We start from the raw sequence: 27294 nt of genomic DNA, 5'->3' as shown, positions 1-27294 counted from the left end.
TTCGTCTCGAATCAAAAAGTCAAAAAAAATTGGCGCAAAATGAACAAACGCAAAAAAAATTCAGATAAGGACAAAACGACACCTTTTCTAAAAGTGTTAATGGAACACCATCTTAGCTTATGAAAATGAGACAACTTGATTTGCTACAATCTCTTCGATCCCTTCATTTATGTGCCATAAAACAGAAAGATTTAGTTGGAAAGTTTGGAGATTTTGGATATAATGAGTGAAGAGAGATATATAAAGAAATGAGAGTAATAATTAGGGAGAAAACTTATTGGGACCGAGCGCAAAGAGGGATTGAGTCTAGAGACTCCAAACTGAACACAATCTTCGATTCATTGAATGCTCTAGGGGTGTACACGGTCCGGATTGGTCCGGTTTTCTAAAAAAATCAGTAACTGGACCATTTCAAGCGGTTCTAGAAAATTGAAAATCAGAACTTTACCAATATATGCATGGAACCTAATGAGAACCAAACTGCAAGACCGGTCCGGTTTTGGTTCGGTTCCGGTTCTACTCTAATAAGCATCTAAACACTTATTCAGAAAATATGAACTCATAAAATTAAAGAAATAGGAAGATAATCTGCTGGAATAGGAAATGAAAGAAGAAAATAAAAGCTTTTCTAATAAATGAAATTTCATCTAAATAAATTAAGTTTAGTAAGGAAAAGATTAACCTCCCAAATTCAAATACATATTTAATTACACACATATGTATATCTATATTTAGGAAAATGATATTGGCATTCTAAAAATTGATAGAGGCACTCCAAAAAATAAAAGAAAATGGCTTTGGAGTTATACTGATTTTGGAGTGCCTGTATAAATTTCTGGAGTGCCAATATCATTTTCCCAATATTTATCTTAGTTTTAAACTGTCTGATTCGGTTCTAACCATGATTCATTAATTTAGAACCAGTAACTGAACCAAAATTAACGGTTCTTATTTTTTTGAAACCATAACATGACCGTAATTTTGTTTTATAAAAAATTAATTTTGATATAATAGTGGAAGAAAAGAAAAAATAGGGAAAAAAATGGGAGGGAAATGGGACGCGGCTCCCGGTGACGGTTTCTGTTCAATCCTGGCCAGTCTGCCTTTTTTCGACAAATGTCGAGTTTGTTCAACGATTGGATCCATCCATATTGTAGATTTTGTCGAGACACATAGTCGCGAAAAAAATCATGTTCATCCGATATTGTTCAATACACGGTTGGACCATATTTATTTTGGAGAAATGGATGAAAGGGGTTCCAATTCAGTGTGGGTATTTGTTTTCCAAAATATATTGATTACAATTGCATATTAAACAATATTGGATGGACATGATTTTTGACATGGTTATACGTCTCGACGAGATCTACAATATGGATGGATCCAATTAATAAACGAAGTCGAAATTTGCCGAAAAAAGGCCAACTGGACGGGACCGTCACTTGACGGGAGCCGAACTCGGGAAATGGTAGTGTGTGCAACACAGCTGTATAAATTTTTAATAGGACCTAGATATTTTTGAATTTTCCTTTTATCTTCTTCCTGTCCTTCCTTCTATAAAAAGTAGACGATCGGTCAGAAAGATTCTCACTCCCTCTTCAGACTGTACAAACCCTAGCCGTGCTTACATCTCCTTCAAGAAAAATGGCACCCTTTCGAAATGCAGGACCAAAACAAACCCTTTCGTCATCATCTGGAGAAGAAGAAGAAGAAGAAGAAGACACATCATCATCAGAAGGAGAAGAAGCAGAGCTAGAAAAAAGTAAGATTTCCACTTCTGCACCCAAAAAACCCTCCGCTCAAAACCAACCAAACACATCTAAAACCCGCCCCTCACATCCCCAACCCTCGTCCTCATCCAACTCCGAACCCGATTCCCCGTCTCGTCCCGACCCGAAATCAAAACCCATTTCTAGGGCGGCTCCTACGAGGAAGGCTAGCGGCGCTGTGGAGGAAATGGCAAAGAAAAAACAGTTGTTTGGTGAAGATGATGAAATTACTATTTTGAAGGGGATGATTGGGTTCAAGTCGGAGAGAGAGGTCGAACCCGGGTCTGACATGAACGGGTTCCTCGAATTCGTGAAGGAATCGCTGCGATTCTCGGGCGCTACAAAGACGCAGCTGTACGAGAAGATGCGGAGGTTGAGGCAGAAGTACGAGAATAATATGACGAGAGGGGAAAAAGTCGGCAAGGACCACCTAGTGTTTTCGAGAGCCCACGAGAAAATAGCCTTCGACTTGTCCAAACAGATATGGGGGAATATTGGAGGTAATGGTGTGGGAAGTGGAAAGGCAAAGGTTAATGCGAGTGTGAGGAAGAGTGGAAGTCGAACCGGTAGTGTGGGTTTGCTGAAGGGCGGAAAAAAGAGGAAGGTTGAGAGAATGGAAGTGGATGCGGAGGTTGAGGCGCGTGCGGGGGGGTTTTGGTCAGGTGGTTTTTGTGGAAGCGTTGGTGGGTTGAGTTTGGGAGAGAAGATTGTGAAGGTTGGGTTGGGGTTGATTAGTGATTCTAACAAGGTGGAGTTGGAGGGGAAGTGGAAGAAGTTGAGGGGGGAGGAGACGGAGCTTTACTCGAAGAAGTTGGGCTTGATGTGCGAGCAAATGGAAGCGGTGCTAGAGGTGATGAAGTCACAAGGGGATTGAGGGTTTAGTCAGGTACATTCTGGATTTTTTGTTGCTGATTACAAATGGTAAGACAAGGGTGTTAGGTTTGTTATTGTTTTTGTGTCTAGCATTTTGGCAATGAACTGGTTATGATGATTCTGTGGGAACTGGTCCTTTTTTGTGGTGTTCGTAAACAATGCGAAAGGCAAGGGTTTTAGGTTTGGTGGTTGTTTTTTGTTTCTGGAGCCGTTCTGGAATTAACTGGTTAATGATGAATTTGTAGTATCTTTGTTTCTTTGCTAACAATATGCTCATTTTTTCGGGGGGTATACCCTCTTTGCGTTACAAATACCTTCGTTCAGCGCATTTGAAGTTTACTTCAATGGTTTATCTTCTTGACCTTGAAGACTGGAATTGTCTTGTATGCTATCTAATTACCCTGTTGTTCTTTCTTTGCTCCTATCTTTGCAATATGCCCCTATTTACAGGGAGTATACCCTCTTTGTGTTACCAATACCTTCATTCAGCGCATTTGAAGTTTACTTCAATGGTTTATCTTCTTGACCTTGAAGACTGTAATTGTCATGTATGCTTTCCAATTACGAGGGAGTAGCTGTTCCATTTCATCTCAGTATTCAAGCCATTTTGGTTTGTTAATATTTCTTTCATATGATTCCCTAGAGAAATCACATGGTTACTCTGTTTTCTCCCCTTTATAATACTACTACCTGTTGTATTTGCTCATGTGGCAAAGGATAGGTTGTCATGATAAATTGATTGTTTGGTACCCTCAAATGGTTCTTTCACATTCAAATATAATTGAACCTTTTGTGTTCATGTGTGTTGTGTTCATCTAATTAAGCTCAACCAAATCATGATTTTCAAAACCATTTTGCGGGCTATTGTCAATAATGGTGCATCTAGGTATGTGATCTCTCTCTTTGAACTCTTAGTTCAATACTTTGTCCAGTTGAATGTCCACTATTGAGATATATTTGATGAATTGCGTTGCTTGATACTGTATACTTTATTCATTGGCTCTCTTTTTCTTTATTTTTCAATATCAGAGCAATTCATTCAGCAATTATAAAAACATGTAGAGCTATATAGCTGGGATAGTTCATTTTCAAGACATTTTTGTCACCTGGGACTGGGTACTTGGTTTGTTGTGAGGAGGCAAGATTTCAAACTCATCTTAATTTGGTTGAGTAACCGTACGTTTACCCTTGAGCAAATGTTTACAGTGATGGCCCATATTTTGTAGTTTTTTTTTATCAGAATTTTTTTTTCTTTGATCAGGCCCATATTTTGTAGTTGCCTGTGATCACTTACCCCGTTTAAAAGCTAGTACCTGTATCCGATTTAATAGATCAACCCGTTGATTGCTGGAGAAAGTGGGTTTGTTCTATGATTCAAATATTATTTATGTTTATTTTGATCTATGAAAGACCCAGGATCATATGTTTCCCAATGATTTTGCAGCTGTCTTCTGCAAACAACTTTTGGTTCATAAGTTGTGTTACCTGTATCTGTGTTCTGATTTTGTCTTCATAAATTTGAGATGAATTTGGAATAAATTTTACTGCAGTCAGGGTAGAGACTGATAAATGGTCATCGCCCCTTTGTTTTTGACAGAAACTTGGCTGTGGTTATACCACTGGTCTCAATGATTTTGGACAGCTAGGCATATCAGATGATAAAAGCTACATTACTGCTATCTGAACCTTATTGGCCTGTTCTCACTCTTTCATTTCCTTTTTCATTTTTGGAGTGATGGTTGTTCAGGGAAACATTGCTATTGAGATCTTTTGCAGTCTCTATTATGAAGTTTTCACTTATTTGTTTCCTTCATGTTTTCTTTGCTTCAATGCCTGCCTGGTCTTTCTCCGTCGATTACATTCTGGAATCAGAACTGTCGTTTGGGTTGTCGTCAACCCCAATGTGAGGGAAGCACTGTGGGTTCACATCCATAATTTTTCCTACACGCCAAAAATTAGAAATCCGAATATCTGAGTGATTCAACGGGCACAATGTTAAAAAAGCTAGCCCTTTATTGATGTTTGGAGCTTTAGTTTTTAGTGTTGGCTAGTCATAATAGCTAAGAAAGCCCTCTTATTTTGGTATTGTACGTGCTCTATGAGGGAACCGAGATTTGGATATAGGTTTTATCCACATCTAAATTGCACGGAAAGGGACACACGACACTGACAATCGGAATGCAAATTCCCAAAAAATGGAGGACACTACAAATTGAAATGTATACTTATGGAGTTTTATTTTGTACCAGATGATTAAACAAAAATGATGAAAATGCAAAAATTAGGTGGTAGTTATAGTAATATACATATATGCCTCCGTTGCATATTTCATTAGTTCATTCAAATTTGTCATTGCATCATTTGCAGAAGTTTTCTAGTAAACGTGTTTCATCATTCGCATGTTTCATTACAGTCTTTCAACCATCGTCTAACACAAAAATGAAAAGTTTTTTAAGCTTTAACTTGAGCCTTTTATCTCATTTGACACCCCTAAAGTGTTGCTTGAGTGTCTCGAGAGTGTCCGAGCATGTACCGAACGTGTTTTGATTCTTCCCAGATTGTCAATTTGCAAAAATTAAAAGAAAGTTAAGACTTGAGAAACTTCTAATTTGAGTGTCAACACGTGTTCAGAGAGTGTCGATGTCCGACATTGGTACGTGACCTCTGGCAACATGTCTTTGCTTCCTAGATCCTTGTATTTTCTCTTTAGTATATGGGAGAGGTGTGTCGCCGGTAACACTGATGAAGAATTTGGTGAAAGAGAGACCTAAATTTGTGCAATAGTTCGAGTTTTCTTGCTTCCAGCTCTCCTTATGAAATTGGTTGGTTATGGCACTTGATGAGGTACTTCAGTTCAGTGACTTTTGTACGATTTTCTTTCTGGTTTGGGTTGCAAGCATGGGGCAACTAAAGATTTTTGCTTGCTACTACTCGAGGAAAGGCGATAAAACATTTCCTGTGCTTTAAGAAATCTGTGGTGCAACCATCGCTTGTTTTTCATATGGATGGATTTCCATGTGATTATCGGTGCTTCTTGTACATTTCCTTGAAGCTTGTTAAAACACAGTTTATTCTGACTTGTTATGGTTATGAAGTGACACAAGAGTATCTGTTCTGTCTTGGTCGTACTTTTGATGGTCCTGGGGGTGGGATTTGGGGCTATTGTTTGAGTTGTTGCAGAGAGGCCCACCTTATTGTAAGTTGTTTGTATTTATGGTGCATTTAAGCCCGAAACACTCATTTCGGCCTGATTTGTTTTGAGTTTTCCTTGCTTGGATTTGTATGATAGAGGACGCAAAGGTTAGTGATAGTGAGCGTATTAGGTGTTAGATAATTGTTTCCTCTGGCTCTTCAAAATCTTGTGTTGAATTTGTATGTCTAGGTTGATAGTTTAACTAACTTTGCCTGGAACCTTGGCTTCAACTGTTATTCTATTTGAATTTTTCTCAAAGACTAATTCCGAAGGACAGAGTTCTCACATGCGTAGTAGAAGCGTTCTAATGGCAACAAAAACCAACTATGACAAATTATAGGTGCAGTGGCCATTCGTAAGTCTTTCTATGAAAAAAGCTTCCAGTGCAGTGAGATCACTAGGCTACATATTCATAGAGGGGGTATAATCAGGTATCAGTGTTCCTGTCTTGTGGTTTTTTCTTGTTGGGATTGAGTTTTCCATTGTTAGTCTGGAGTACAAACTTTTGTACTTCCATTGTCTTGTTATATCGTTATTAAAATTGTTCTCACCTGCTCTCTTCCTTGCCTTTTTTTTTTCTTACGTTAGGTTGCGAAACGGAAAAAAGTTGGATCTCTAGCTTAGTGAGAATACTGCAATACTGTTATGATGCCTCATTTAATATTGCTAGCTAGAGAGTATTGATGATTATTGGCTAGAACTATGCTTTTCTTTCTGCATGTATCAGAGATATTTCCAAGGTTTTAGATGCAAGCTAGTACAATTATTCAACTCTTGCATGTATGTTAGGTGTCTAATTTTCTTCTTCAAGAATGATAGCTTCAAGTGTATGGGTTGTATCTTCGTTTCAACTACTATGTTCAACTTGTAGACCCACTCTTGTGCCTCTTGAATAATGTTGACTGATTTGTGTGACTGAATATTCCTCCTTAGTGCTGCGCCACAAGTCTATTTGTAGCAATTTACTTGCTACCATTGATTTGCATTTTTTGTTGTTGCTTTGAGTTATGAACGGTTCAGATTACTATAATAAATGCCCGCCAGAAAGAATTTAATCTCTTAACTTTTATGCATAAACTCACCATAGTTAAAATTTTCACCGTTTTCCACTATTCCTTCCGTTCCTTTTTAAATGTCCTGCTTCGTAACTCCAACTTATTAAAAAGACATTATTATTATACCTTTCACATTAACTTTTTCCTCCACTTTTTCTACTTACCTATCATCATTATATTTTTATTCACTAACTTTTCAAAATGGAATCTACTTTTAGGGATAAAATAGACAATTCACCAATTTTTATCCACAAACTTTACAAAATGGACACTTATTAAGGGACAGCTCAAAATGAAATACTGGACTGTAATAAAGGGACGGAGGGAGTATTATTTATCCATTTGGGAAGCCTATCTACCGTTTTGGCTATCTGAGACGGATGACTTTCCTACTTTGTTTGCTTACCCTGTTATCAATGAAAGTATTATCCTTCTTGGCAATATATATATATATATATATATATATATATATATATATATATATATATATATATATATATATATTTGTGTCTTACTTATTCAACAAATTCGACCTTTGGGTTGGTGAGTTTTATCTATCTGGTTTTAATGGGTTTTGGTTATACTCATAATGATTTTGTTATGTCAAAAGTTATAGTGTCTCTAAAATGACCGGGAACACTGAAGTCATTCCTTTTGTAGTATTGGATACACTGTAATATGTGAGGATTCGTTTAGAGCTTATGCGTAAAAATGGCTTTTTGATCATTAGTCAAGCAATTTTCATTGTGAAAGCCCGGAGGCAAAAGATTATATCAAGATAGACAGGAATCAGGAATGAAACCAAAACTACTAAATCTAAAACTAAAGTACACCCACCGAAGAAGCAAAAAATACACCCACACACCATGTGTTGGTGTATTTTGGGTGCATCTATTTATTACATTGAGGGTAAGTATTCTAGGCGTATCAAATGTCTATTCCTAAAAAGTGATGCCCTCTTTAACATTACAGATTTTAGCACATGTATGGGCCGGTCTTGCGACATTTCTCAGAACCTTAGTGACCGCCACATACTCAAACGACTCAACAACTTCAAAGATTTCTACCAAAACAGGTTTAACAAAAACATCAACATGATCAGAACATTGTAACCCTTGCACAAGAGCCAGGCAATCTGTGAGAATTTCCACTCGAATGAAATGATCATCTCTAGCCCATCGCAATGCATCCAGCACTGCTAACGCTTCAACCATCAGAGCAGAGGATGCAAAAACCTTCCTAGCCTTTTTTTTTTTAGAATAAAAGAAGCACCTGAAAGCGGACACCACGTAGCTGCTCCCCTCCAAGTGTGTAAGCACTAAGCACCATCAACCAAAAACTTCGGAACACCCTCCAACCGGACTTCCCCCACGTTGCTGCAGAATCACACGGTTTAGACACCCCTGCCAGTGCCTCCCTTCCCTGGCTCTACCATCCCCTTTTTTGCCTTTCCCATGACAGCCACGAAGAAGCTTCAGCAAAGAATATGCCATACGAAGCCCCTCCTCAAAAACTCCCTCTATCCCGTTAAACACCCTCTTATTCCGTACTCGCCACATCGCCCATAACAGAGAGATAGCCCTCCCAAACTGCCCATTTTATTAGGCGCTCCCTTAAGCCACCCCAGCAACCAATCTTTGAACGGCGCCGGGGATCCTACTAAAAAGTCCATCCTAAGCAACCAATCTTTGGAACATGACAGAGATTAGGGATCTTATACTTCTTTATTTACACAATTCGGATCCATATTATCCACATTTTGAGAAAGATAGATTGCTAGACGATTTTGGAGTAACAAGTTTAAAACATTTATTTGTACCGATTTTGGTTGAACATTTCGCTGACGGCGTAATTGATATTCCAGATTAGTTGATCTAGTGGGCCAGCTACCAAGTTATTAAAAAATTAAAGCCATCAAGACCATCGATTCTTTCCGCTATTTCTTCCTCCTCCATTTCATAAAAGTTGAGGAGAAATAGTTGTGAATTCGAACTTTTTGATATTTTAGTGTCTTCGGATGACCTAATGGCGTTTTCATTTGCACCATTGATGTTTTTGGAAACTAACTTAGGTAAGTGGTTTAAAAACATATGCATAAAACGAATATATTTCAGTTAGCTCCTTCATGCCTATTCATTCATTTTTCGTTATTTATTTTCGAGTCCAATGGACTTCTACTACCGTAGAATCCACTAATCGCATTTGAGGATAGAATAACTTTGAAAGAGTTAAGGTAGAATATAGGGATGAGCAGTGGCATTTTGAAATTAGAAATTGAAATTCTTTTGTTTTCCCCTTTTGAAATACAGGGATGAGTAGGTAGAATTGGGAATTGAAATTCTTGTTTTCCTCTTTTTCAAATCCCAACTATCCACAAATTTCGAGCTAAGAAATAAATCTTCCAACAAACTAGTACAATAAATCAAATCAGAAAATTCTCAAACGAGGAGTCAAAAAGGAAAGAGGGTGAGAAACAAAATCAACCTTCCAAAGCGTAACCCATAAACTCTTTTGTACCACTAGAACTGGTGTTCCAACATTTTGTCTTAAAAGGGTGCCTAAGAAGCTCAGTCACTGTCCCTCTCTTCCTCCAATCCCTTTCCAAACACCTCCACACAATACACTGAAACTCAGGTGATGCCGTCTCCGGCATATCCATCCTCTCTCCAAAGCAGATCGCGCACATTAACGTCGCCCAGTCCGGCTTTTGCCCTGGACTAATCAGCGGAAAATGACCCACGTGGCATTCCAGCATCACCAATCCAAGCGACCAATTCTCCCACAAACTCATCGGAGAAATTGCCATCCCACCTCTCTGGATCAAATCTTTCTGGACTCATATACGCACATGTCCCCATACAATTGTCGTGATGAGACGCTGTTACATTGAGCTTCCTCGACACAACTCCACTCACCCCAAAATCCGCAATTTTTATCTCTCCTTTGTTGTTAATTAACAAGTTTGATGGTTTTATATCTCTGGGTGCACTATTTGCAGGGAATACAGATAGTGCAATCCTTCTAACACACGTCTTGCTATGCCGGAGATTGCTGGCTTAGCAGTCTCCGATGCATAAGCAAGACGTCGTGCGGTGATCCTGCTTCCATATACTCCATGACGAAGCAGAGACCAAATCCATCACAATCTGGATCACCTTCACTACTGAAAACACCATGGCACTTCACTATGAACGGAGAGTCTATTTGTTTGAGGATCTCAGCCTCCTGTGCGGCCTGATGCCGAATCACCACTGCCTTTTCATCAAATCGAAAGACTTTCAAGGCGTAAACGGAGGCAGTGCGGCGGTGGCGGACTTTGTAGACTACACCGCTGTTGTCGTGGCCGAGGACCGCCAGTTTCTCGAGCTCGAGTAGGCGCCAGGGGATTCAGTAGATGAAGGCGATGGTTGGGGACTCCGGCGGAACCTTTCCGCCGGCGGGGCTGGAGAGGGCAGTGATAGGCTTAGTGCTCGTTGATGTCTTCTCTCTCTAACCAGTGCCATTTTTCACTCTGATCACTCTCTCTCAAGTGAAATGTAATTTAATAGTCAGTCGATGGGCTATTTTATATACATACGTTGAATGTGGTAGTACGGCTATTAACATCCCGCAGTTTAAGGGCAGGCGAGGTATTCTGGTAGTGACTTCAGTGTCTATCTTTGGCTGTGAGTGGAATTCAGTTCTGCCCCAAGCCCCAGAACTGCCACTTGGGTTTTCGTTAGGTTTTCTATCAAATCTTTCAGGAAAATACCTATTTTCGTGGCTATTGTTAAGAATGTGGGTAATCATCAAACAGGAATAGTTTTGCTTCACATGCATGAACAAAATTCTAACTTCAGTTCATAAACCCAAATTTTAAAAAGTACTTAGTGCCTAATCAAGAGCAAAATATTTTTTTTTATTCAACGGCCAGGGATGTCCGGGCCAGCATATGCACACCTCAACTAATTCCCTTCCCGGTTTGGTCAAAGGCAGACCATTCACGCCGGGACTAGAAAATTCATAAGAAATTACTTTCTTGCAGCCCTGATCAATTGTATGATGAGCAAACCCATTAACCAAGCGGACTAACTCTTGGCCTCTTGGGGCTCAAGAGCAAAATACTGTTAGCACCTTTGTTTTGCGACTTGCGAGGACACCATGGGGAGATCCATTACTGGATGTCACACAACTTGCAGAGCAAGACCGCATGTCAAATCAACAGCAAGCATCAAAGTACGTAGGCTTGCTCCACAATTTGGCTGGGCAAAACAAAACTCAGATGGCAGCGTAAATAGTCATGGCTGTGCAACAGGAGCTGGTTGGATTCGGGATCATGAAGGAAGATCTCGTGTGGGGTATCAAAGGAAAATAGATGCCATCACAGCTTAAAATGCTGAGATGTGGGCTCTTGGAGATGGCCTTTATGCAGCCGAAAAATTGATGAATCACACATCTAGAAGTTGGAATGGATGCAAAAATTGTGGTTGATCTATTGAAGTATAGAGGCACAACTTGTCATCCTAGTCATAACTTGGATATATGCTATTCAAAATAAAAAATTCTAGTCATAACCTCATCTATGATTGTAGGTCTCCATTGGAGGATCTCAAGCCAACGAAGTTGCGATTATCGCAAAGGAAACAAGTGCGAGCACATGCTGCAAAATGGAACTACATTGGATGGAATTATTGATATTGGGATTTTGATTGATTGTGGTAAGATTGACGTGAATTGGGTTTCGGGTTTCCATGGGTTTAAGGGATGCGTTTGATTTGGATTTGTTACGGATGGGAATTGTGGAGTCTAGCTCCTCTTAAAAGATTGGAGGATCCTCCTATCCTATCTAGACTGAGGAGATTATGATTTGAAGCGTTACTTAACTCTAATTTTGACCTTTAAATAAATCGAATTTCTTTGTTTGGCAGCAGCATAAACGCAAACGATGCTAACATGCAATGTTTAGATAAAAAAAGAAGTCAAAGTCATATCAACAAGAACTATTCCCAGGTGTATTTGTTTGTTGATGTAGAAAATGGAATCCAATATTAATGCATGGCAAAAAAAAAAAATGCAGGTATTAGTGGGATCTCCAAACTGTTTACCATAAAATTATGTTGGAAAAAGTAAAACTCTTGACATTTTTAATTTTTGCCAAACGTGTAATTAGGTTTGTTTAGGGTGAAACCTAGAGTGAGTGTTTTCAAATCTTGACCATTAGCTTCTAGGTTATTAACCCACTACCATAAAATCTTCACCTAACTCTCGATAGGTTTTTTTTTTGGCAAGATTTTCTGAAGTCATCTAATACTTGGAATCTTGTATAGTATTTCTTGGTATTTGCAATTTTTTAAAAATTTAAACAAGAAATCATCCCAGGTTGAAAATTTTGATAGGTCAGATGGGCACTGTAGTTTGATTTGAGGAATTTTTCTGAACAATATATAGTTTTGGTAAGTTTGTTGATATTATATATGTAGTTCTCTTGTAAGTGCTTGCTGTTTTAGCTGAAATCAGAAATTACTATGGGCTAGGGATGGCAATGGGGACGGGTCGAGGACGGGGGTACTACCTCCACCCCCTACCCGATCCCCATCCCCGACCCGATCCCCAATGGGGATTTATTTTTTTCCTCCATCCCCGACCCAAACGGGGAACGGGGATCCAAAACGGGGATTCGGAATTTGGGCACCCGTGTTTCACAATTTCAGCACCTAACAGCATATACTAGCATGTGAAAGCCGAAAGGACTTGGATTGTTTTGTATTTTTTTTCGAGGGAAAAGGGCTGAGGAAACAGTACTAGTAACGGTTGTTGGTTGGCTAAGAAGTTAGAAGCCAACAAAGCTCCACAAACAGAATTAGAAAAACAAACAAAATAAAATAAAGTAAGGTATTAGGAAAGGCCATATTTATCACTTTTTATATATAAATATAGGGGAAATTACAGTAAGCCCTCTTTAACTATACCTCGGTAACGAGTTGCCCCTTTCATCGTTTAACTCGGACACTTAACCCCTTTCATCGTTTATCGCGTGACACTTAAGCACCGACCGTTAGTGAGCCGTTATGAATTTAACGAAAGAAGGTCATGTGAGCAGTACATGACCGTATTAATGACAGGTCATGCCCTTATAAATACATAAGTGTTCCATATTTCAATCCGTTTGAACCGGGGGAAAGATTTTAGTTTTCTGATCATTTTATCCTAAATGGTCATAATTAAATTTTGACTCTAGGACTCTGGTTGACTAGTCCTAAGAAAGTCGTAGAATCAAATATCTCTTATGGCTATTCAACGAGAGCCATAAAGTCAAAATTTAATTATGACCATTTAGGATAAAATGATCAAAAAACTAAAATCTTTCCACCGGTTCAAACGGATTGAAATTTGGAACACTTAATTTTTCAACCTCTTTAGACAGTTTATATATTAAAAAATATGGTTAAAAAATTAAGTGTTCCAAATTTCAATCCGTTTGAAAGATTTTAGTTTTATGATCATTTTATCCTAGATGGTCATAATTAAATTTTGACTCTATGGCTCTCGTTGATTAGCCCTAAGAGATATTTGATTCTACGACTTTTTTTGGGCTAATCAACGAGAGCCCTAGAGCCAAAATACAATTATGACCATGTAGATTAAAATGATCAGAAAACTAAAATCTTTCCACCGGTTCAAACTGATTGAAATTTGGAACACTTAATTTTTTAAGCATATTTTTTAATATATAAACAGTATAAAGAGGTTGAAAAATTAAGTGTTCCAAATTTCAATCCGTTTGAACCGGTGAAAAGATTTTAGTTTTTTGATCATTTTATCCTAAATGGTCATAATTAAATTTTGACTTTATAGCTTTCATTGATTAGCCCTAAGAGATATTTGATTCTACGACTTTCTTAGGACTAGTCAACAAGAGTCCTAGAGTCAAAATTTAATTATGACCATTTAGGATAAAATGATCAGAAAACTAAAATCTTTTCCCCTGTTTAAACGGATTGAAATTTGGAACACTTATGTATTTATAAGGGCATGACCTGTCATTAATAAGGTCATGTACTGCTCACATGACCTTCTTTCATTAAATTCATAACGACTCACTAACGGACGGTGCTTAAGTGTCACGCGATAAACGATGAAGGGGGTTAAGTGTCCGAGTTAAACGATGAAGGGGGCAACTCATTACCGAGGTATAGTTGGAGGGGGCTTACTGTAATTTCCCCATAAATATATATATATTTCGAGGATTCGGAGACGGGACGGGGCGGGTAATGAACGGGGAACGGGGACGGGTAGGGTTCGGGGCGGGGACAGACCCATCCCCATCTCCTACCCGATCCCTGAATTTAAAAAAAAAAATTCCCCATACCCTACCCAATCCCCAAACGAATCCCCAAAGTTCGGGGATTTTCGGGGCGGGGAACGGGGTGGGTTCGAACGGGTCGGCCGAGATTGCCATCCCTACTATGGGCTATATTGTAGATTAAGCCTCCAACTTCAAGTACGTCAATCTAGCTAGCCTTAATACGCCAAGGGTTTCCTTATAACTTCGTCCCCAATTGTTTATCCGGTCCGCAAAACAAGGACTCATAAACAATGCATTTCTTTCAAGAAAAAATTCAAATTTTTTCCGTAAATTTAAAAACTCATCAATATCTAGTGAATTGTTGAAAAAAATTTAAACTTTTCTTGCAAAAAAAGTATTATTTTTACGTTCTCGTTTTGCGGACCGGACAAACATTACGGGACAGAGGGAGTAGCTTTGTCTGATTGACTAACTTTTATCACTCACGCCATCACACCCTGCCAAAAGGTCCGTAAATGTCAGCAGAAGGTGGTTGAGAACGATAAGCCATAATCCCTTCCGAACTCATTCTTGTCCTTGTTTTAAACTATCAGATGCTTCTCGCATTTGGACTTTATTACTTGGGTGATATTCATTCTTTGTTTGCTTAACTGGCAGGCACAAGACGAGGTTACATATTGGGCAGTTGGTGAAGGACACCTCAGCTAAACTTAAGCAAGCTAGTGAAATAGATCATCATGTTGAAGTTGGTGTAAGTTTGTTTTGTAGCTCTCTCTCTCTCTCTCTCATATCTTGCTTTCCAATACTCACATTTTGTTCATAAAGGTCGTAGCGTGGTTTCTTTGAAGTGTAAACTATAATTTGACTTTCTTGAGCCTTCAAAGTTCAAACTCAGGCTCAAGAAGATTACGTAAACTATAAAGGTCGTAGTGTGGTTTCTGAGTGCGATCCTTTAATTGCAGGCCAACAAGAAGATTACGGATGCTAAACTTGCTAAAGATTTCCAAGCAGTTCTGAAAGAATTCCAGAAGGCTCAGTGTCTTACAGCTGAAAGAGAGACAACATATAGTCATTTTGTACCTAAAGCAGTTCTTCCTTCAAGGTAGTTATTGTAAGAACCTGGAGGTTTGCATTTACATGGTTAAGTTTAAAACTTCATTTATTGAATCTATGCACAAACTAATATTTTGATGTTTATTTACATGACCATCAAAATGCGATTATTTTATCTTCTATCCGGACAGAAAGCAATACTACTTGTATTTTGTAAGATAACTTCCTTTTGGCCATGTTGCCTATGGTTATGATTTGGTTATGTTAATAGCTATACAGCCAGTAAGGTTGACATAAGTTCAGTCAAGAATCAAGAACAACGTGCTCTTCTTATTGAATCCAGAAGGTGAGTTACATTAATTTTTCTCTCCATTTATGGATCCGAGTATATCTCAAGATGCATATGCTTGTGGATTTAGATACTTGTGTTTGCTTGCTGAACTAATGCTCCCCCCTCCCTATTTTTGGTCCCTTGTGGCACTTTTTATTGTCCCCAAAAGATTGTCCTTCTTCAAAAGTAAATGGGCAAAATTGACGAGTTTACTCATTTACCTTTTCCTTTTCAAATTAATTAAGAGCAACAAGAAAAGACAATGATGATGTTCCTAAAAGACTCTAGGATAAAAAAAGAAAATCAAACAGTGAAAAGTGCAGTGGTGATGTACCTTTAATATATTGGAATCCCCAAAAGGGACCAACAAATGGGGACAGAGGAGTTGTGTTTTAAATACCTTAGTGTTGATTCGCTTGTCTTCTCCTATTCATCTATCTCACTGTGCGATTGTACGAGTGTTTTCCTTTATTTTTTAGGGAGGGAGATTTTGAGGATGGGTGTGCAGTGTTAGTGTATATGTTTAAAAATAAACTCTAACTTCCTCTATTAGGAAAAACGGAATCCAAAAGACTAAATAAAAAGAAGTATGTTATATACTAATACTTAGTAAGTCCCTTGAGTTTGATCTGTTATTGTTACCTGAGCTTACAATAATTTCAATCGGTTTCGTCACTTGAGGCTTCAGATTTAATAGAAAAGTCCTCAACATAAGCAGTTTCCCGAAACTTTTAGGGAAACCTTTGTTTCTTATTGTCATGAAGTACAACATTTTTTGATAAAATCCTCGTGAAATTTGGTCCCCTCAATCGAATTAATTTGTGATACAGACAAGAGGTGGTACTGTTGGATAATGAGATTACCTTCAATGAGGCTATCATTGAAGAAAGAGAGCAGGGAATCCAAGAAATCCAACATCAAATTGGGGAGGTAAATGAGATTTTTAAAGACCTTGCTGTGCTGGTCCATGAGCAAGGAACTATGATTGGTAAGTCATGACCTGTCCACTGTTTGTTTGCATTTTAGCTCTTTTGGTTCATGTTGTTAATTATGATGAAAATCTGTCTTTTCAGATGATATTGGCTCCAACATTGAGGGTGCTCATGCTGCGACTGCTCAAGGAAAGTCTCACCTTGCAAAAGCAGCAAAGACGCAGAGATCAAATTCATCGCTGGTAATGTTAAGAAGATGTAAATTTGGTTTGCTTAAAATTTGGACTATGTGGGTGGCACAATCTTACAGGCTTTCCATTTGAAGGACCTTCTTGAGTAGTCTTGTCAATTGGCCCATATTATCATGTTAGGTTTAGGGTTGATTTCACTAACTCCCTCTCAAGTATGACGAGGATTACCGAGAACCCGCTCAACTGGAAACCTATCAGCAGACCCTATCCAAAATTTAAAGCGGTTTCACTGTCACCACCTCCTTCTGGAATTTGTCAGACAAGTCTTGTCTTGGACTTTGCCCACTAACTTGTAACTTCTAGCTTGTTCTTATCTACATCAAAGCTTGTTTAAAGGATTGTGCCGCTGTATTGGAGCACAAAACTTTCAACATCATGGTTGCACTTCCAGTTCCGTTCTGTCAGCCGGTGTTTTATCCGTTTCATCAAGGGGTCATAGCCCTTTGTACTATGCGAGGAGTTGTTGCCTCAAATGTTCTCCTTAGAAATTGCTCAATTGACCCAAAATATATTCAAAAAGGCTAAATGGACATTTCCCACCCTGTTGCTTCGTTTGGTATTGCTATGGCTGGGCTATATTTTCCGAAAACCATGTCAATCTCTCAAAGATTTTGTATTTTGATGACCAGATGGGTAAGCGTTCTTTTTGCTACTCATTGACTTTACTATTGGGTCATTGTAACCATTGAGGAGATTGTTGGGTGAATCACAAGTCTTCATAGCTCACTGACTTCAGTCAATATTTAGTACAATTGTGTATTGATAGAGCTAAGTTACCAATTAGAAAATGCGTTTACACATGTTCTCTCAACTTCATCTCGAATATTTGTTTTCATGGAGTAATTATTTTCATGCATCATTTGTTAATGTTCTTTCTTCAACACAGGCCTGCTTGCTATTGGTGATATTCGGCATCATACTTCTCATCGTAGTCATAGTCCTTGGTGCTCGATCAGAACCCTGTGTGAGTTAGATGATACTAGTGGTATCGGAGTCTTCCCAGCAATGAGACGGTACCGCCTAGCTAGTCTCTTCTATGGCTTTGTCTCGTGACTCTCACCAGAACATCTTTGTGGACTTATGTGTTGATCTTCTTGAGTCTCAGTATCAACCAAAGCATTACTGTATCTTGGCATCATAGTGCAGTTTTTATTCAGTTTGGGCATGGGGCGGGGGGGGGGGGGGGGGGGGGTTTGTTTTCTCCTATAAATTGGTTGATTTGAGGGTGTGCCACAGCTTGTTATATCTCGTCAATAAAAACTTCTAATTCTTTGGTGGTGTTTCTTGCTTATTGGGTGTTTTTCCCCTTAATAATGTGTTTGATGTTAATTAAACCTTTTTGAAATTTTGAAAATCATTTTTCCACCTGCCCACCTAAAAGTTGGGATATATAAACAATGTCTAGCCGCCGCTCGGCACTTTTCGGAGGGCTTCTCAGAAAATATCAGCAAAACCAGAATAAATAGAGGTTGATATGTCAAGCTGTATCCAATCGTTAACACTACATTTGTTTCTGCGCCTTGAGGTTGAAGCAATGAAAATTCAACTTCTCTAATTAACTGCAGTTAGAAGCAAAAACATGCGAAATGCAATTAACATGGAAGGGAAAAAATTTTAGGGAAATATAATAATAATAATAAAATGAAGAAGAAGACCTCTTACAGTAGAAGTATATCGTTAAATGTGTCAATGGTACAAATGTAAACTCATACTGCAGAATGTGTTAAAAAAACATTGTAGACACCCCAATCCGGACCTCGGAGGTTCTTTAAACATCCCGATGATGAAATAAAGGAAACAATTCCTTTGAGAGCTTGAATAAAGGACTTCCTTAGCCCAAAAGCCTAGACAAACCAAAAGCTCAAAGAATCTAAAAACCCAGATAAGCCCAAAAAGCTCTGGACTAAACCTAGAATACCGCACGGAACACTTTTACACTGCGTAGCGTAATAAAACTTATTATGCTGCACGCAGTGATGAGGTTAACTGCATGGCATTTTGTGGAAAAGTTCTGACTGACTCAGTAAGCTATTGGCCATGTCTGTTTGAGCCACAACTGCAGATTGGCTTGGCTGAAAAAACACTTCTAGCTTGCTCAGAAAACACCTCCCTCATTTGAATTCAAAATTCTTGGCTCCTGCCTATAAATACACCCCTCCACTCAAGAGAAAAGGGCCCCCCTGATCTCCTAACATTTCTCTCTCTTCTTGCTTTTACATCCATTTTCTATTTCCAAGTCCTTGAGAGGTGTTGTTCCCGAAAAAAAATACATTCTCTAGGCACTTTCTTTCTCAAGGTGTCCCATTTTTCTCCTCATCATCAAAGTTAGTTTTTTATTCACTTTGAGACCTTACCAACCAAAACACCCAACAACCATTCACACCCACACTCATTCTTTCTTACCCGCTCTTGCCACACTCATCCACCGTCATCCGTCCTCGTTCAAGCTCAAGATCAAAGGTAAAAACTAAGTTTCCTTGGGTTAGGCCCTGTCCTAGCCCCTGAGGGAACTTTCCTATAGTCAGGTTTAACCTATTTTGGTTAAGAACTGACTTAAAAATTATTTTCAAAAACAAAAATAGTCACTGTACTGGACATACCACGTCGTGCGACATTGTGATGCGTCGCACGACGTAGTATGTTTAGGCGCACGGTTTTTTTATTAGTTATTGTTTGTTTGTTTAAACAGTCTAGATCATGGCTATCTTTCATCAAGCCTGTTTGTATTGTTAAAATATTGTTATCAATACTTTTCCGAATAAAACCATATCTACAAGCCACGTTCTATGTCCAAAAGAGTTTTCTTGATCATCCAGTGTGATTAAATGCACTGAAAATTATTTTATGTTCATGGCTTGAAGAGATGGTACTATTCCAAGACGGATCAGTGGTTGTGCATCTTCTAATATCTTTAAGGAATAACGCATGGGATATATAACACACCGCGCGCTGTTCTGGGTATTGATGATAATCTAATGGCAAAGCAGGTAGACCACACGGCATACCATAAGACCGTGCGCGGCATTATGATAAACCGTGTGAGGATGGTTCTGATCTAGACAGTTTATCGGATAGTTATTTCATCTCATAACATCATACTCTTAACATTTCTATACCGGTAGCACCACGTGCACGCCAATGTGATATATTTTCCCATGACCCTTTCCTTTGTAGTTGTTTACTGAAAAAGTTCCGTTTCCAAAAAAGATGTGCGAAATTTTTTCTCTTTAAAAGTGTTTAGTAGAGACCGATTTTACCGGGCAAATGGGGTGTTTTTTCAACAAAACCTTCCCCGTTTGTAACGTGGCTCCGAAACCCAGAGTCTCAACATTTTCGCTAGATCAAAAGTTTTTTTCAAACGGAGTAATTCTACCTCCACACCCAAAACACACACCCACACACACACTAGAGTGTGCAGTGTGTGTGGGGCCCACACACTTGTGTGTGTGGGTGTGTATTTGGGTGTGTGTTTGGGTATGGTCCTAGAATAATTGTTTCAAACGAGTTCTCGGTTTCTCGAATATCCATCTCAAAAATCTTGGTGGTGACTCTTCGAGGGCGCGCCGAGCGGGGAACCCACAAACATGTTAAGCCATCCTGCCAAATTGAACCCCATATCTCTCAGGCCGCCATGACATCTGAATAACTGAAATCAAGACAAAGTAAATGGCTGATACATCAATTGGACAAGCAGCAGAGCTCCAGCACTAGTTCTGGCTCTGGCTCCGGCTCCGACATGTAAGAATTTCCGTAAAAATGGGTATTAGTATAGATTGTTTCAGATCACTGTGATTTCTGATTATGTAGATAATAAATGGATGTCAAGACAATTAGGAAAGCTACTACAACAGCTGAAACAAAGGTAACAATAGAGACAACTCTAGAGTGTTCTGTAATTCCACAAGGAATTTCCCACACAACACTTTGGGATTCATCACTACTACCCGTCACCATAAATAAGCAATTGTCATCATGGGATTTCTCGTCAATGTTGCAGCATAGGAATAGATCAGCTCTGCTGAATTCAACGGTTGCAAATCCATGTTCTCCTAAAGGCTGCAAAAAGAAAAAAGAAAGAGAGGAATCTTAAAAGCAATTACAAACCCCAAATCCAAGACCAAAATAACGAGGCTGAATATGCAGATTGCTGAATACACATATAATATTTCCCTTGGGTAAAAAAGCGTGCCTAAACAATCCGAACTGGATACATTCTTTAGCACCTGTAAATGAGTACTTCACATAATTAGAAGACATCTATGTAGCACAGATATGGACACAGACACGAGATTTCTTAAAAAATGGGGACACAGACATGACAGGGGACACGGAAAGAAAATAATTATAGATATTTATTTTATACCAATGGAAATATAGTTAGATGTATAAAAGTATAAGCATGAAGCTTCAATATACATAAACAAGCATCATATATACTCCCTCTATTCTGTAATGTTTGGATTTTTTTGGGGTTCTAACCATTTAAGAAATATCATTATTACAAATTAAAAGTACTTCAATTTCCTAAAATATCCCAGATTTGTCATCTCATACAAAGTCAAAAGAATGTTTTCAAAATTTTGGCGGCAAAAGATTCCAAGTATTTTACTCAGAATTCACAAGCAAAAGCTTTCTTATTGTTCTGGAACTTTCCAGCCGTACAACTCTACAATTTGATTGTGATTTGAGGGGAATGGCAAAATAGAAAATTAATCCAATGATACCCATTGAAAAGTCTAAATGGACAAATATTTTGGGATAACAAAAGATGGCATCATGGGACAAGAAAATGGGACGGAGGGAGTACATCATATTACACTTTTAACCTAAAATATTTGAAGTAATGTACTTACACAAATTTTAAAAGATTGAATATTTAACCCCTGCCGTGTCCCCATACGTGTTCCACCCATGTCCCCACCGCGTCCCTCGTGTGTCCCCGTTGCCAATGGATTAATTATCATTTAAAAAACTAGTATATGAGGCCCGAGCGGCCTCTCTCCTCATTGCCAATTAGTTTGAGTTGGATGCTTTAACAAAGAGAAGAAAAACAACTCTTATAAGAATAGGTAAGGTTTAAAATGTATTGGAATTATAATTGGTCTCCATGATTCTCATAATAGTTTAACTTTTTTACGGAGGATCCTAAAAAACCTATTTTGCGGACACCAATGACACGCTGCCACATCATCAATTTATGGACCCAAGTAAAGTTCCACCCTCTACCCGCCCGCATCTGATCACTCTTCCATTCTCTCTCCCCCAAAACTCCTACGAACATCCAGCTGTCCTCCCCTTCCCGCTTTGACGAGCCCATCTTCGGCAACACCATCTCTCTGTGCCTCTCTCTCTCTTTCTCTCTGTGTTTTCAAACAGGTGGGAGGAAAGAGAGATGGGCTTGAATTGGGTTGTTTGGAAAGAAAAGAAAAGAAAATGTTATGAATACAACAAGAGATCTCATCCAACAAACTAATCAATTTCGAACCCCAACTCCATTGTAATTTGACTTCTGACTTCGAGCCGTAATTTCTTAATCAAAGCAAAGAAAGACAAACAAATTCGAAGTAAAAATTTCAAAATCTAGCCCTAACTTCTCTCTCTCACCCCCGTTTATTTCCTCTCTCTAGATTAAGCATACAACTCAATCACCAAGTGATCGAACCAATTCAGTCACTCCTAATTCAAATTGGCTCATTCACATACTTTGAATCACGTTAGTTTTGTTCTTACGTTACTTGCTTGTATTTGTTTCAACATTTTTTTTGTGCTTTTCAAAATTGCTGATTAAAGAGATGGGCTTGCCGGAGATGCGTTCACCGGAGTTGCAGGTGAATTCGTCGGGGAAGGGAGTCGCAGTTGAGGAGTGGGGGAGACAGATCGATGAGATTGGGTAAGAGAGAAGGTCGGGGGTGGAACTTTGCTTGGGTCCATAATTGATGACGTGGCAGCGTGTCATTGGTGTCCGCAAAACAGGTTTTTTAGGATCCTCTGTAAAAAAGTTAATCTCTCCTCATAATCATCCACCATACACGTACACTAACTCGTAGGAAGTTTCATGATTCAACTTTATCATCACTCTTCACGATTCTGAGTGCCAATTGCTATTACACTTGACAGATTGCTGATAAAAAGGATAAGCAAAACTGGCTCTCACAGTGAGACTAGAGCTGGGTGATGGACATGAAATACGATAATTCGAAACAAACCGGACATGAAGTTAGCGGGTTAGGGTTGACCATTTCTGACACGAAACATGAAAATGACACGACTCAAGAATACGAATTCTAAATAGGTCGGGTTTTGGTTGAACAGGCGAGACAAAAACTGACACGACCAACTCGATTACTTATCTGTGTCACCCATTAACACGACACAACCTGAACACAAACATATATATAATAGATTATTATATATATATATATATATATATATGTAGAAATAAGGAAAAAAATAAAAATTAGTATAAAATATATAGTAGACCTGGGTAACGGACACGAAACACGATAACACGACACGAACCGAACACAAAGTTAACAGGTTAGGATTGACCATTTCTAAATGGGTCGAGTTCGGGTTGGGTGATTTGTGACACGAACCCGGCTGACCCGACCCGACCTGTTATCCAGGTCTAAGTGAGACCCCATATTCTATAGAAAGGAAAAATAAACTACGCAGTTACAAGTTTTGTAGGTCTGAAAGATGCCTATCTTGCTATTGGGAGCGAACTGAAAAGCAGCACTAGTTTGACACCAGGCCAATCGACGAACTACAGATGCATATAAAAGGGAAAGAAAGAAGAAAGAAGAAAGAAGTAAAAGGATGATTATGAAGATTTTGTTGTCTCACGCCTTTGGTAAAGCAAAATTGCAGAGCAGAGAAGGGATCACTATGTTATGGCAATGTTTTGTGAATGTATCAAACGGACTTTAAAATTTAAAGGGTGTTGGAATTGCTACAACCGATATTTCTCAAGATCAGCAGCTCTTGAAAGAGTTGCATGAGGATAAAGAAGGTGGGAAAAAGAAAAGAAACTACCTTTCCTACCAATTTGTGTGATTCAATAACAGTTGCAATTTGAATCAACAAGCCCTAAATAGTGTTGCAAATTGTCCACTTCTTTGTGATAATAGTTAATACTTAGGCTGGAATATCATACAAAGCATGTTTCATTTTCTGTTGTGTTATCCAACAATTTCTTTTTCCTTTATTCTTCTTTTTACATGGTTATGTTTGGAGCTAGGGTGGAAGTGTAGTATTTTGTTAGTGAAGAACAACGGATACACTAAACACTTCACATCATTGTGCAATCCATTTTTTCCCCTTTCAAGCTTTCAAAAGTGTAGATATCAACCATTATGCTGGTAAAGCAAGCATACTTGTCAATTTCAAACCACTGACTAGAAAAAAAGGGAAGGAGACTTAGGATAACTTCAATTAAGCATAAGCTACGTCCAACAATTATTATCACTTTCTTTGTTTCCAAAGAAAATCCAGAATTCTTTTCACATACCGGATAGCGTGCATGTAATGAAACCTCAACATCGATTTCCAGTCCATTGTTGTGTCCTGATACTATATTAAGATCAACATCGATGTGCACCTCAACAATAGACCGATTTGAAACTACCGAAGGCAACTCCAAGTTTGTATCTCCAAAAACTGCTACATCTGTAAAGACTACATCAAAGAGTACACGTATCATACACCATGAAGATGACAGCTATAATCATAGCATCTTCAAGGCAAAGGAAAAAATAATGGAGCCTACCACCACGTTGAAGGAGATGTTGAAGCTCAAATGGATCTGCAAAAATCCTAGAGGGCAGTTTTTCTATGATAATGGCCTTGCACGAGTGTCTGGGTAGCTCAGCTTTGGACTCTAGTTGGCCACTCAATTTGATGGATGAAGACAAGCGACGATGAGAACCTTCACCAGTTAGATAGCATTGCAGATCTGATAGCCTTAGGATAAGATTGAGTTCTTCTTGCAGCACTCCACGAAAGCCAAGGGGAAGCTCATTTTCTATGAAATTTATAAAACTAGAATCAACAAAGCTAACATGTATCTCAAAATAGGGTTCTGTAATATACTTCTCTGCGGAAGGCCAATCATTTCTAGCATGGGTTTTGACATCAGGATTTGAGTCACACTTGGCTGCTTGAATGTTGAGAAAGAGAGTCTAGTCTCAAATATGACAATCCAAAGAAGGCAGGAAAAACACCTCAAACATGTGATATCATTACATATGTCTGAGGACAATTATCCATCAGCATGGTAGGCAGAGCATATAAAATAATAACACAGTACAAACACAAGCCAGCAGGCTCAACTGCGACCCGTCTCCGGGTCCACCCACCATGACCCCAATGGCATGGAGGGATTATGAGAAGTGGGATGACATTTATGAGAAGTTCAGACTGGATCAGGACCCTTCCAATCGGGACAGCTCGAGCTAATATGGAAACAGAACTGCCACATGGCAAGGCAAAATGGGGAAAGCAAGGGAACTAAGAGAGAACCTTGGCACTGGAGTAATGATGTCACAAAAACCTTCCCAGTTGAGTTGTAGTCTCCATGTAGCAATCCTGGATTGGGGGGGAGGTCATGTGATATGTTTACGAGCGCATGAGCTAACAAAGCTTGGAGACTAAGCAAAGAGAAATAGATAACAGGGGTACTTCATCTCCATCAAATGCACTCTCAACTACTCAAACCCCTAGTTTTGTTTGTTTTTCTCTCAGGGTTTGCTGACTTAGTGATGCAGGGAGGTATATATTTTAATGATATTGGCCTGCATCACTTAGGCATCGGAGGGGGCTTATCCAGTTCGGCAAGCTTACTGGATTGCTGGTTTTGCAGGCTTTACCGCTGCCGGAGATCACACAGCACACTTGGGCTCATTCATAGAATCATAGCGGATCCCGCACTCAGGCTCATTCATAGAAAAATCATAGTGGATTCCACCCTACTACCCCATCGAAAGTTGGAGTCCATTCAACATATCACAAGGATGGGCTTTTAAGTGGTAGCCATATGTTCTGTGTATGTCATTGAGAGCCTGTAAATTTAATGAAAAGTATGGTAACTAAAATAACCATATCTAGATGAATCCTGTATTAATCATTAATGTCTTGGCAATTTTGTTGGGAAGAGAATGTATCAGCTGGGAAATTTGCTTAAGAAGGTATTGTGATCTCTTATGCATGTATATGGGTTCAACTCCCCTCGTTGCCTTACTTGTGGATCTAGTCCCGAGCTCAAAATAATGATCCAAATCGTTCATCCCATGGATACCGTAGATTTGAATCTTCATGAAATAAAATTAGCTTGATTGAATATTGACAAGTACATGAACAACTCTTATTTTCTTATTAAAATTGACATTAAGTAAAATTAAAACTTAGATCATCCATTTTATCATATGAAGTACAGTTTGTTCAAGTATTTATCTATGCACGATCAGGCAGATTTTTTTGCAGATTTAAAAAAACCTACACGATGAATAGTTCACATCGACATTCACGACTTGGGGCAGGGCCCACCAATGAGAGTATGTCGAGGCCAGGGTATGCAGTGGAGCTCATCCCTTGTTTTACAGCTCAAATACATTCTTGTTCCTATTTTCTATATGTGGAAAACTGGAAATCCCCTTTTATACAAAATTTCCCTTTCACATATGTTCCAAGACTATTTCTTGATGATAATGCGTCTTTTTTACTTCTTTTCAACCCTCACAGTACTCCTGGTTAGATCAAATGGAGTAAGTAAAGATGCAGCTTACAGAAGAATGTACTTATGGTTAAAGCAAATGGAGTAACTAAAATATGCTTTGAAGTACAAAATGAGAGCAATCAAGCCTGATGGGACACCATTAGCTGATGGAGTTTGGTAGATCATGAATAACTGCATGAAATTGAAACAAATGCAGGATGGGATTGGTTCTTAGATCTTATGCAATACTTTACCTTCAAGTTGCACATCTTTGTTCATTCAAATCTTGGAGCTAAGATGATTGCAGTAATTATGGTATGCAATTTAATCAAAAGTAAGAGAGAGGGTTGATAGGAATCCCAATTGAAATATGAGTCGACGATATAGAATACTAGAAATTGAATGAGGGGCCTACGTGAGACCTCATGTAATCAACTTTTTGGTGGAGTCAAGTTTCTAGAACCTCTACCCAAACCATTTTCTTGAATTCAACAGAGATTAATGACGTGGCCATAGTTCCAAATATCGATATTGGTCTCCATAACGGTATTGGTTGCAATGTCGCGGTTTCAAGGCATATCAGTTGTAGCATAATGGTATTGGCGACTAGAGGCGTGATTTTTTTTTTTTAAATATTCGCACAACATGTCACCAATACTGCCATTACGTATCGGCTGTATTTTTTTACTATATCAGCCGTAACGGACAAATACTGCCAATACTCATGCGATTTTCCTTTCACAACGCAACTTGGTACATCGATACGTATCACCAATATTCCAAACCATGGACGTGGCTGTATCGCGATTGATCCATCAAATGTAGAAAACCTCTCCATGT

The 27294-nt window shown here is 38.8% G+C and overlaps 4 protein-coding genes and 1 pseudogene across 5 annotated transcripts in view; 2 read left to right on the top strand and 3 right to left on the bottom strand.

Moving 5' to 3' along the window:
• The window catches only part of LOC131307727 (uncharacterized), a 62255-nt gene that overhangs the window by 28196 nt on the left and 6765 nt on the right, over positions 1-27294 (bottom strand). The window lies entirely within an intron of this gene.
• On the top strand, positions 1526-4453 carry LOC131307723 (STOREKEEPER protein-like). Its single transcript, XM_058334374.1, has 2 exons — positions 1526-2655; positions 4240-4453. The coding sequence occupies exon 1, from the start codon at positions 1645-1647 to the stop codon at positions 2641-2643; it is 999 nt and encodes a 332-aa protein (XP_058190357.1). The 5' UTR covers positions 1526-1644; the 3' UTR covers positions 2644-2655; positions 4240-4453.
• LOC131307722 (mitogen-activated protein kinase kinase 10-like) lies at positions 9088-10393 on the bottom strand (annotated as a pseudogene).
• Positions 14035-17912, top strand: LOC131306901 (syntaxin-22-like). Its single transcript, XM_058333330.1, has 7 exons — positions 14035-14059; positions 14817-14926; positions 15138-15277; positions 15500-15574; positions 16390-16547; positions 16633-16733; positions 17629-17912. The coding sequence occupies exons 1-7, from the start codon at positions 14035-14037 to the stop codon at positions 17713-17715; spliced, it is 696 nt and encodes a 231-aa protein (XP_058189313.1). The 3' UTR covers positions 17716-17912.
• The window catches only part of LOC131307725 (uncharacterized), a 74929-nt gene continuing 68107 nt past the window's right edge, over positions 20473-27294 (bottom strand). The window contains exons 2-5 of one of the 2 annotated variants that reach the window (XM_058334377.1): positions 24834-24897; positions 24511-24735; positions 24253-24419; positions 20473-20798 (exon numbers count right to left, since the gene is read on the bottom strand). In XM_058334377.1, coding sequence (XP_058190360.1) covers positions 20526-20798; positions 24253-24419; positions 24511-24735; positions 24834-24897 — 729 coding nt within the window. In that variant the 3' untranslated portion in view covers positions 20473-20525. Of the gene's footprint in view, positions 20799-24252; positions 24420-24510; positions 24898-27294 lie in introns of both variants that reach the window. The other variant, XM_058334376.1, reaches the window with a different exon arrangement.

The sequence above is a fragment of the Rhododendron vialii genome, chromosome 11a (assembly GCF_030253575.1).
Source record: "Rhododendron vialii isolate Sample 1 chromosome 11a, ASM3025357v1".
In the NCBI taxonomy this organism is placed as follows: domain Eukaryota; kingdom Viridiplantae; phylum Streptophyta; class Magnoliopsida; order Ericales; family Ericaceae; genus Rhododendron; species Rhododendron vialii.
This window is presented reverse-complemented; position numbering and strand designations above follow the sequence as displayed.

Excerpts from the sequence above, each read along its gene's own strand:
- LOC131306901 (XM_058333330.1), top strand. The coding sequence starts at position 14,035 with ATGAAGGGGGCAACTCATTACCGAG. Across the intron at positions 15,278-15,499 it reads AAAGCAGTTCTTCCTTCAAG|CTATACAGCCAGTAAGGTTG; the intron begins GTAGTTATTGTA and ends TTATGTTAATAG. Across the intron at positions 16,734-17,628 it reads AGAGATCAAATTCATCGCTG|GCCTGCTTGCTATTGGTGAT; the intron begins GTAATGTTAAGA and ends TCTTCAACACAG.
- LOC131307723 (XM_058334374.1), top strand. The coding sequence starts at position 1,645 with ATGGCACCCTTTCGAAATGCAGGACCAAAACAAACCCTTTCGTCATCA.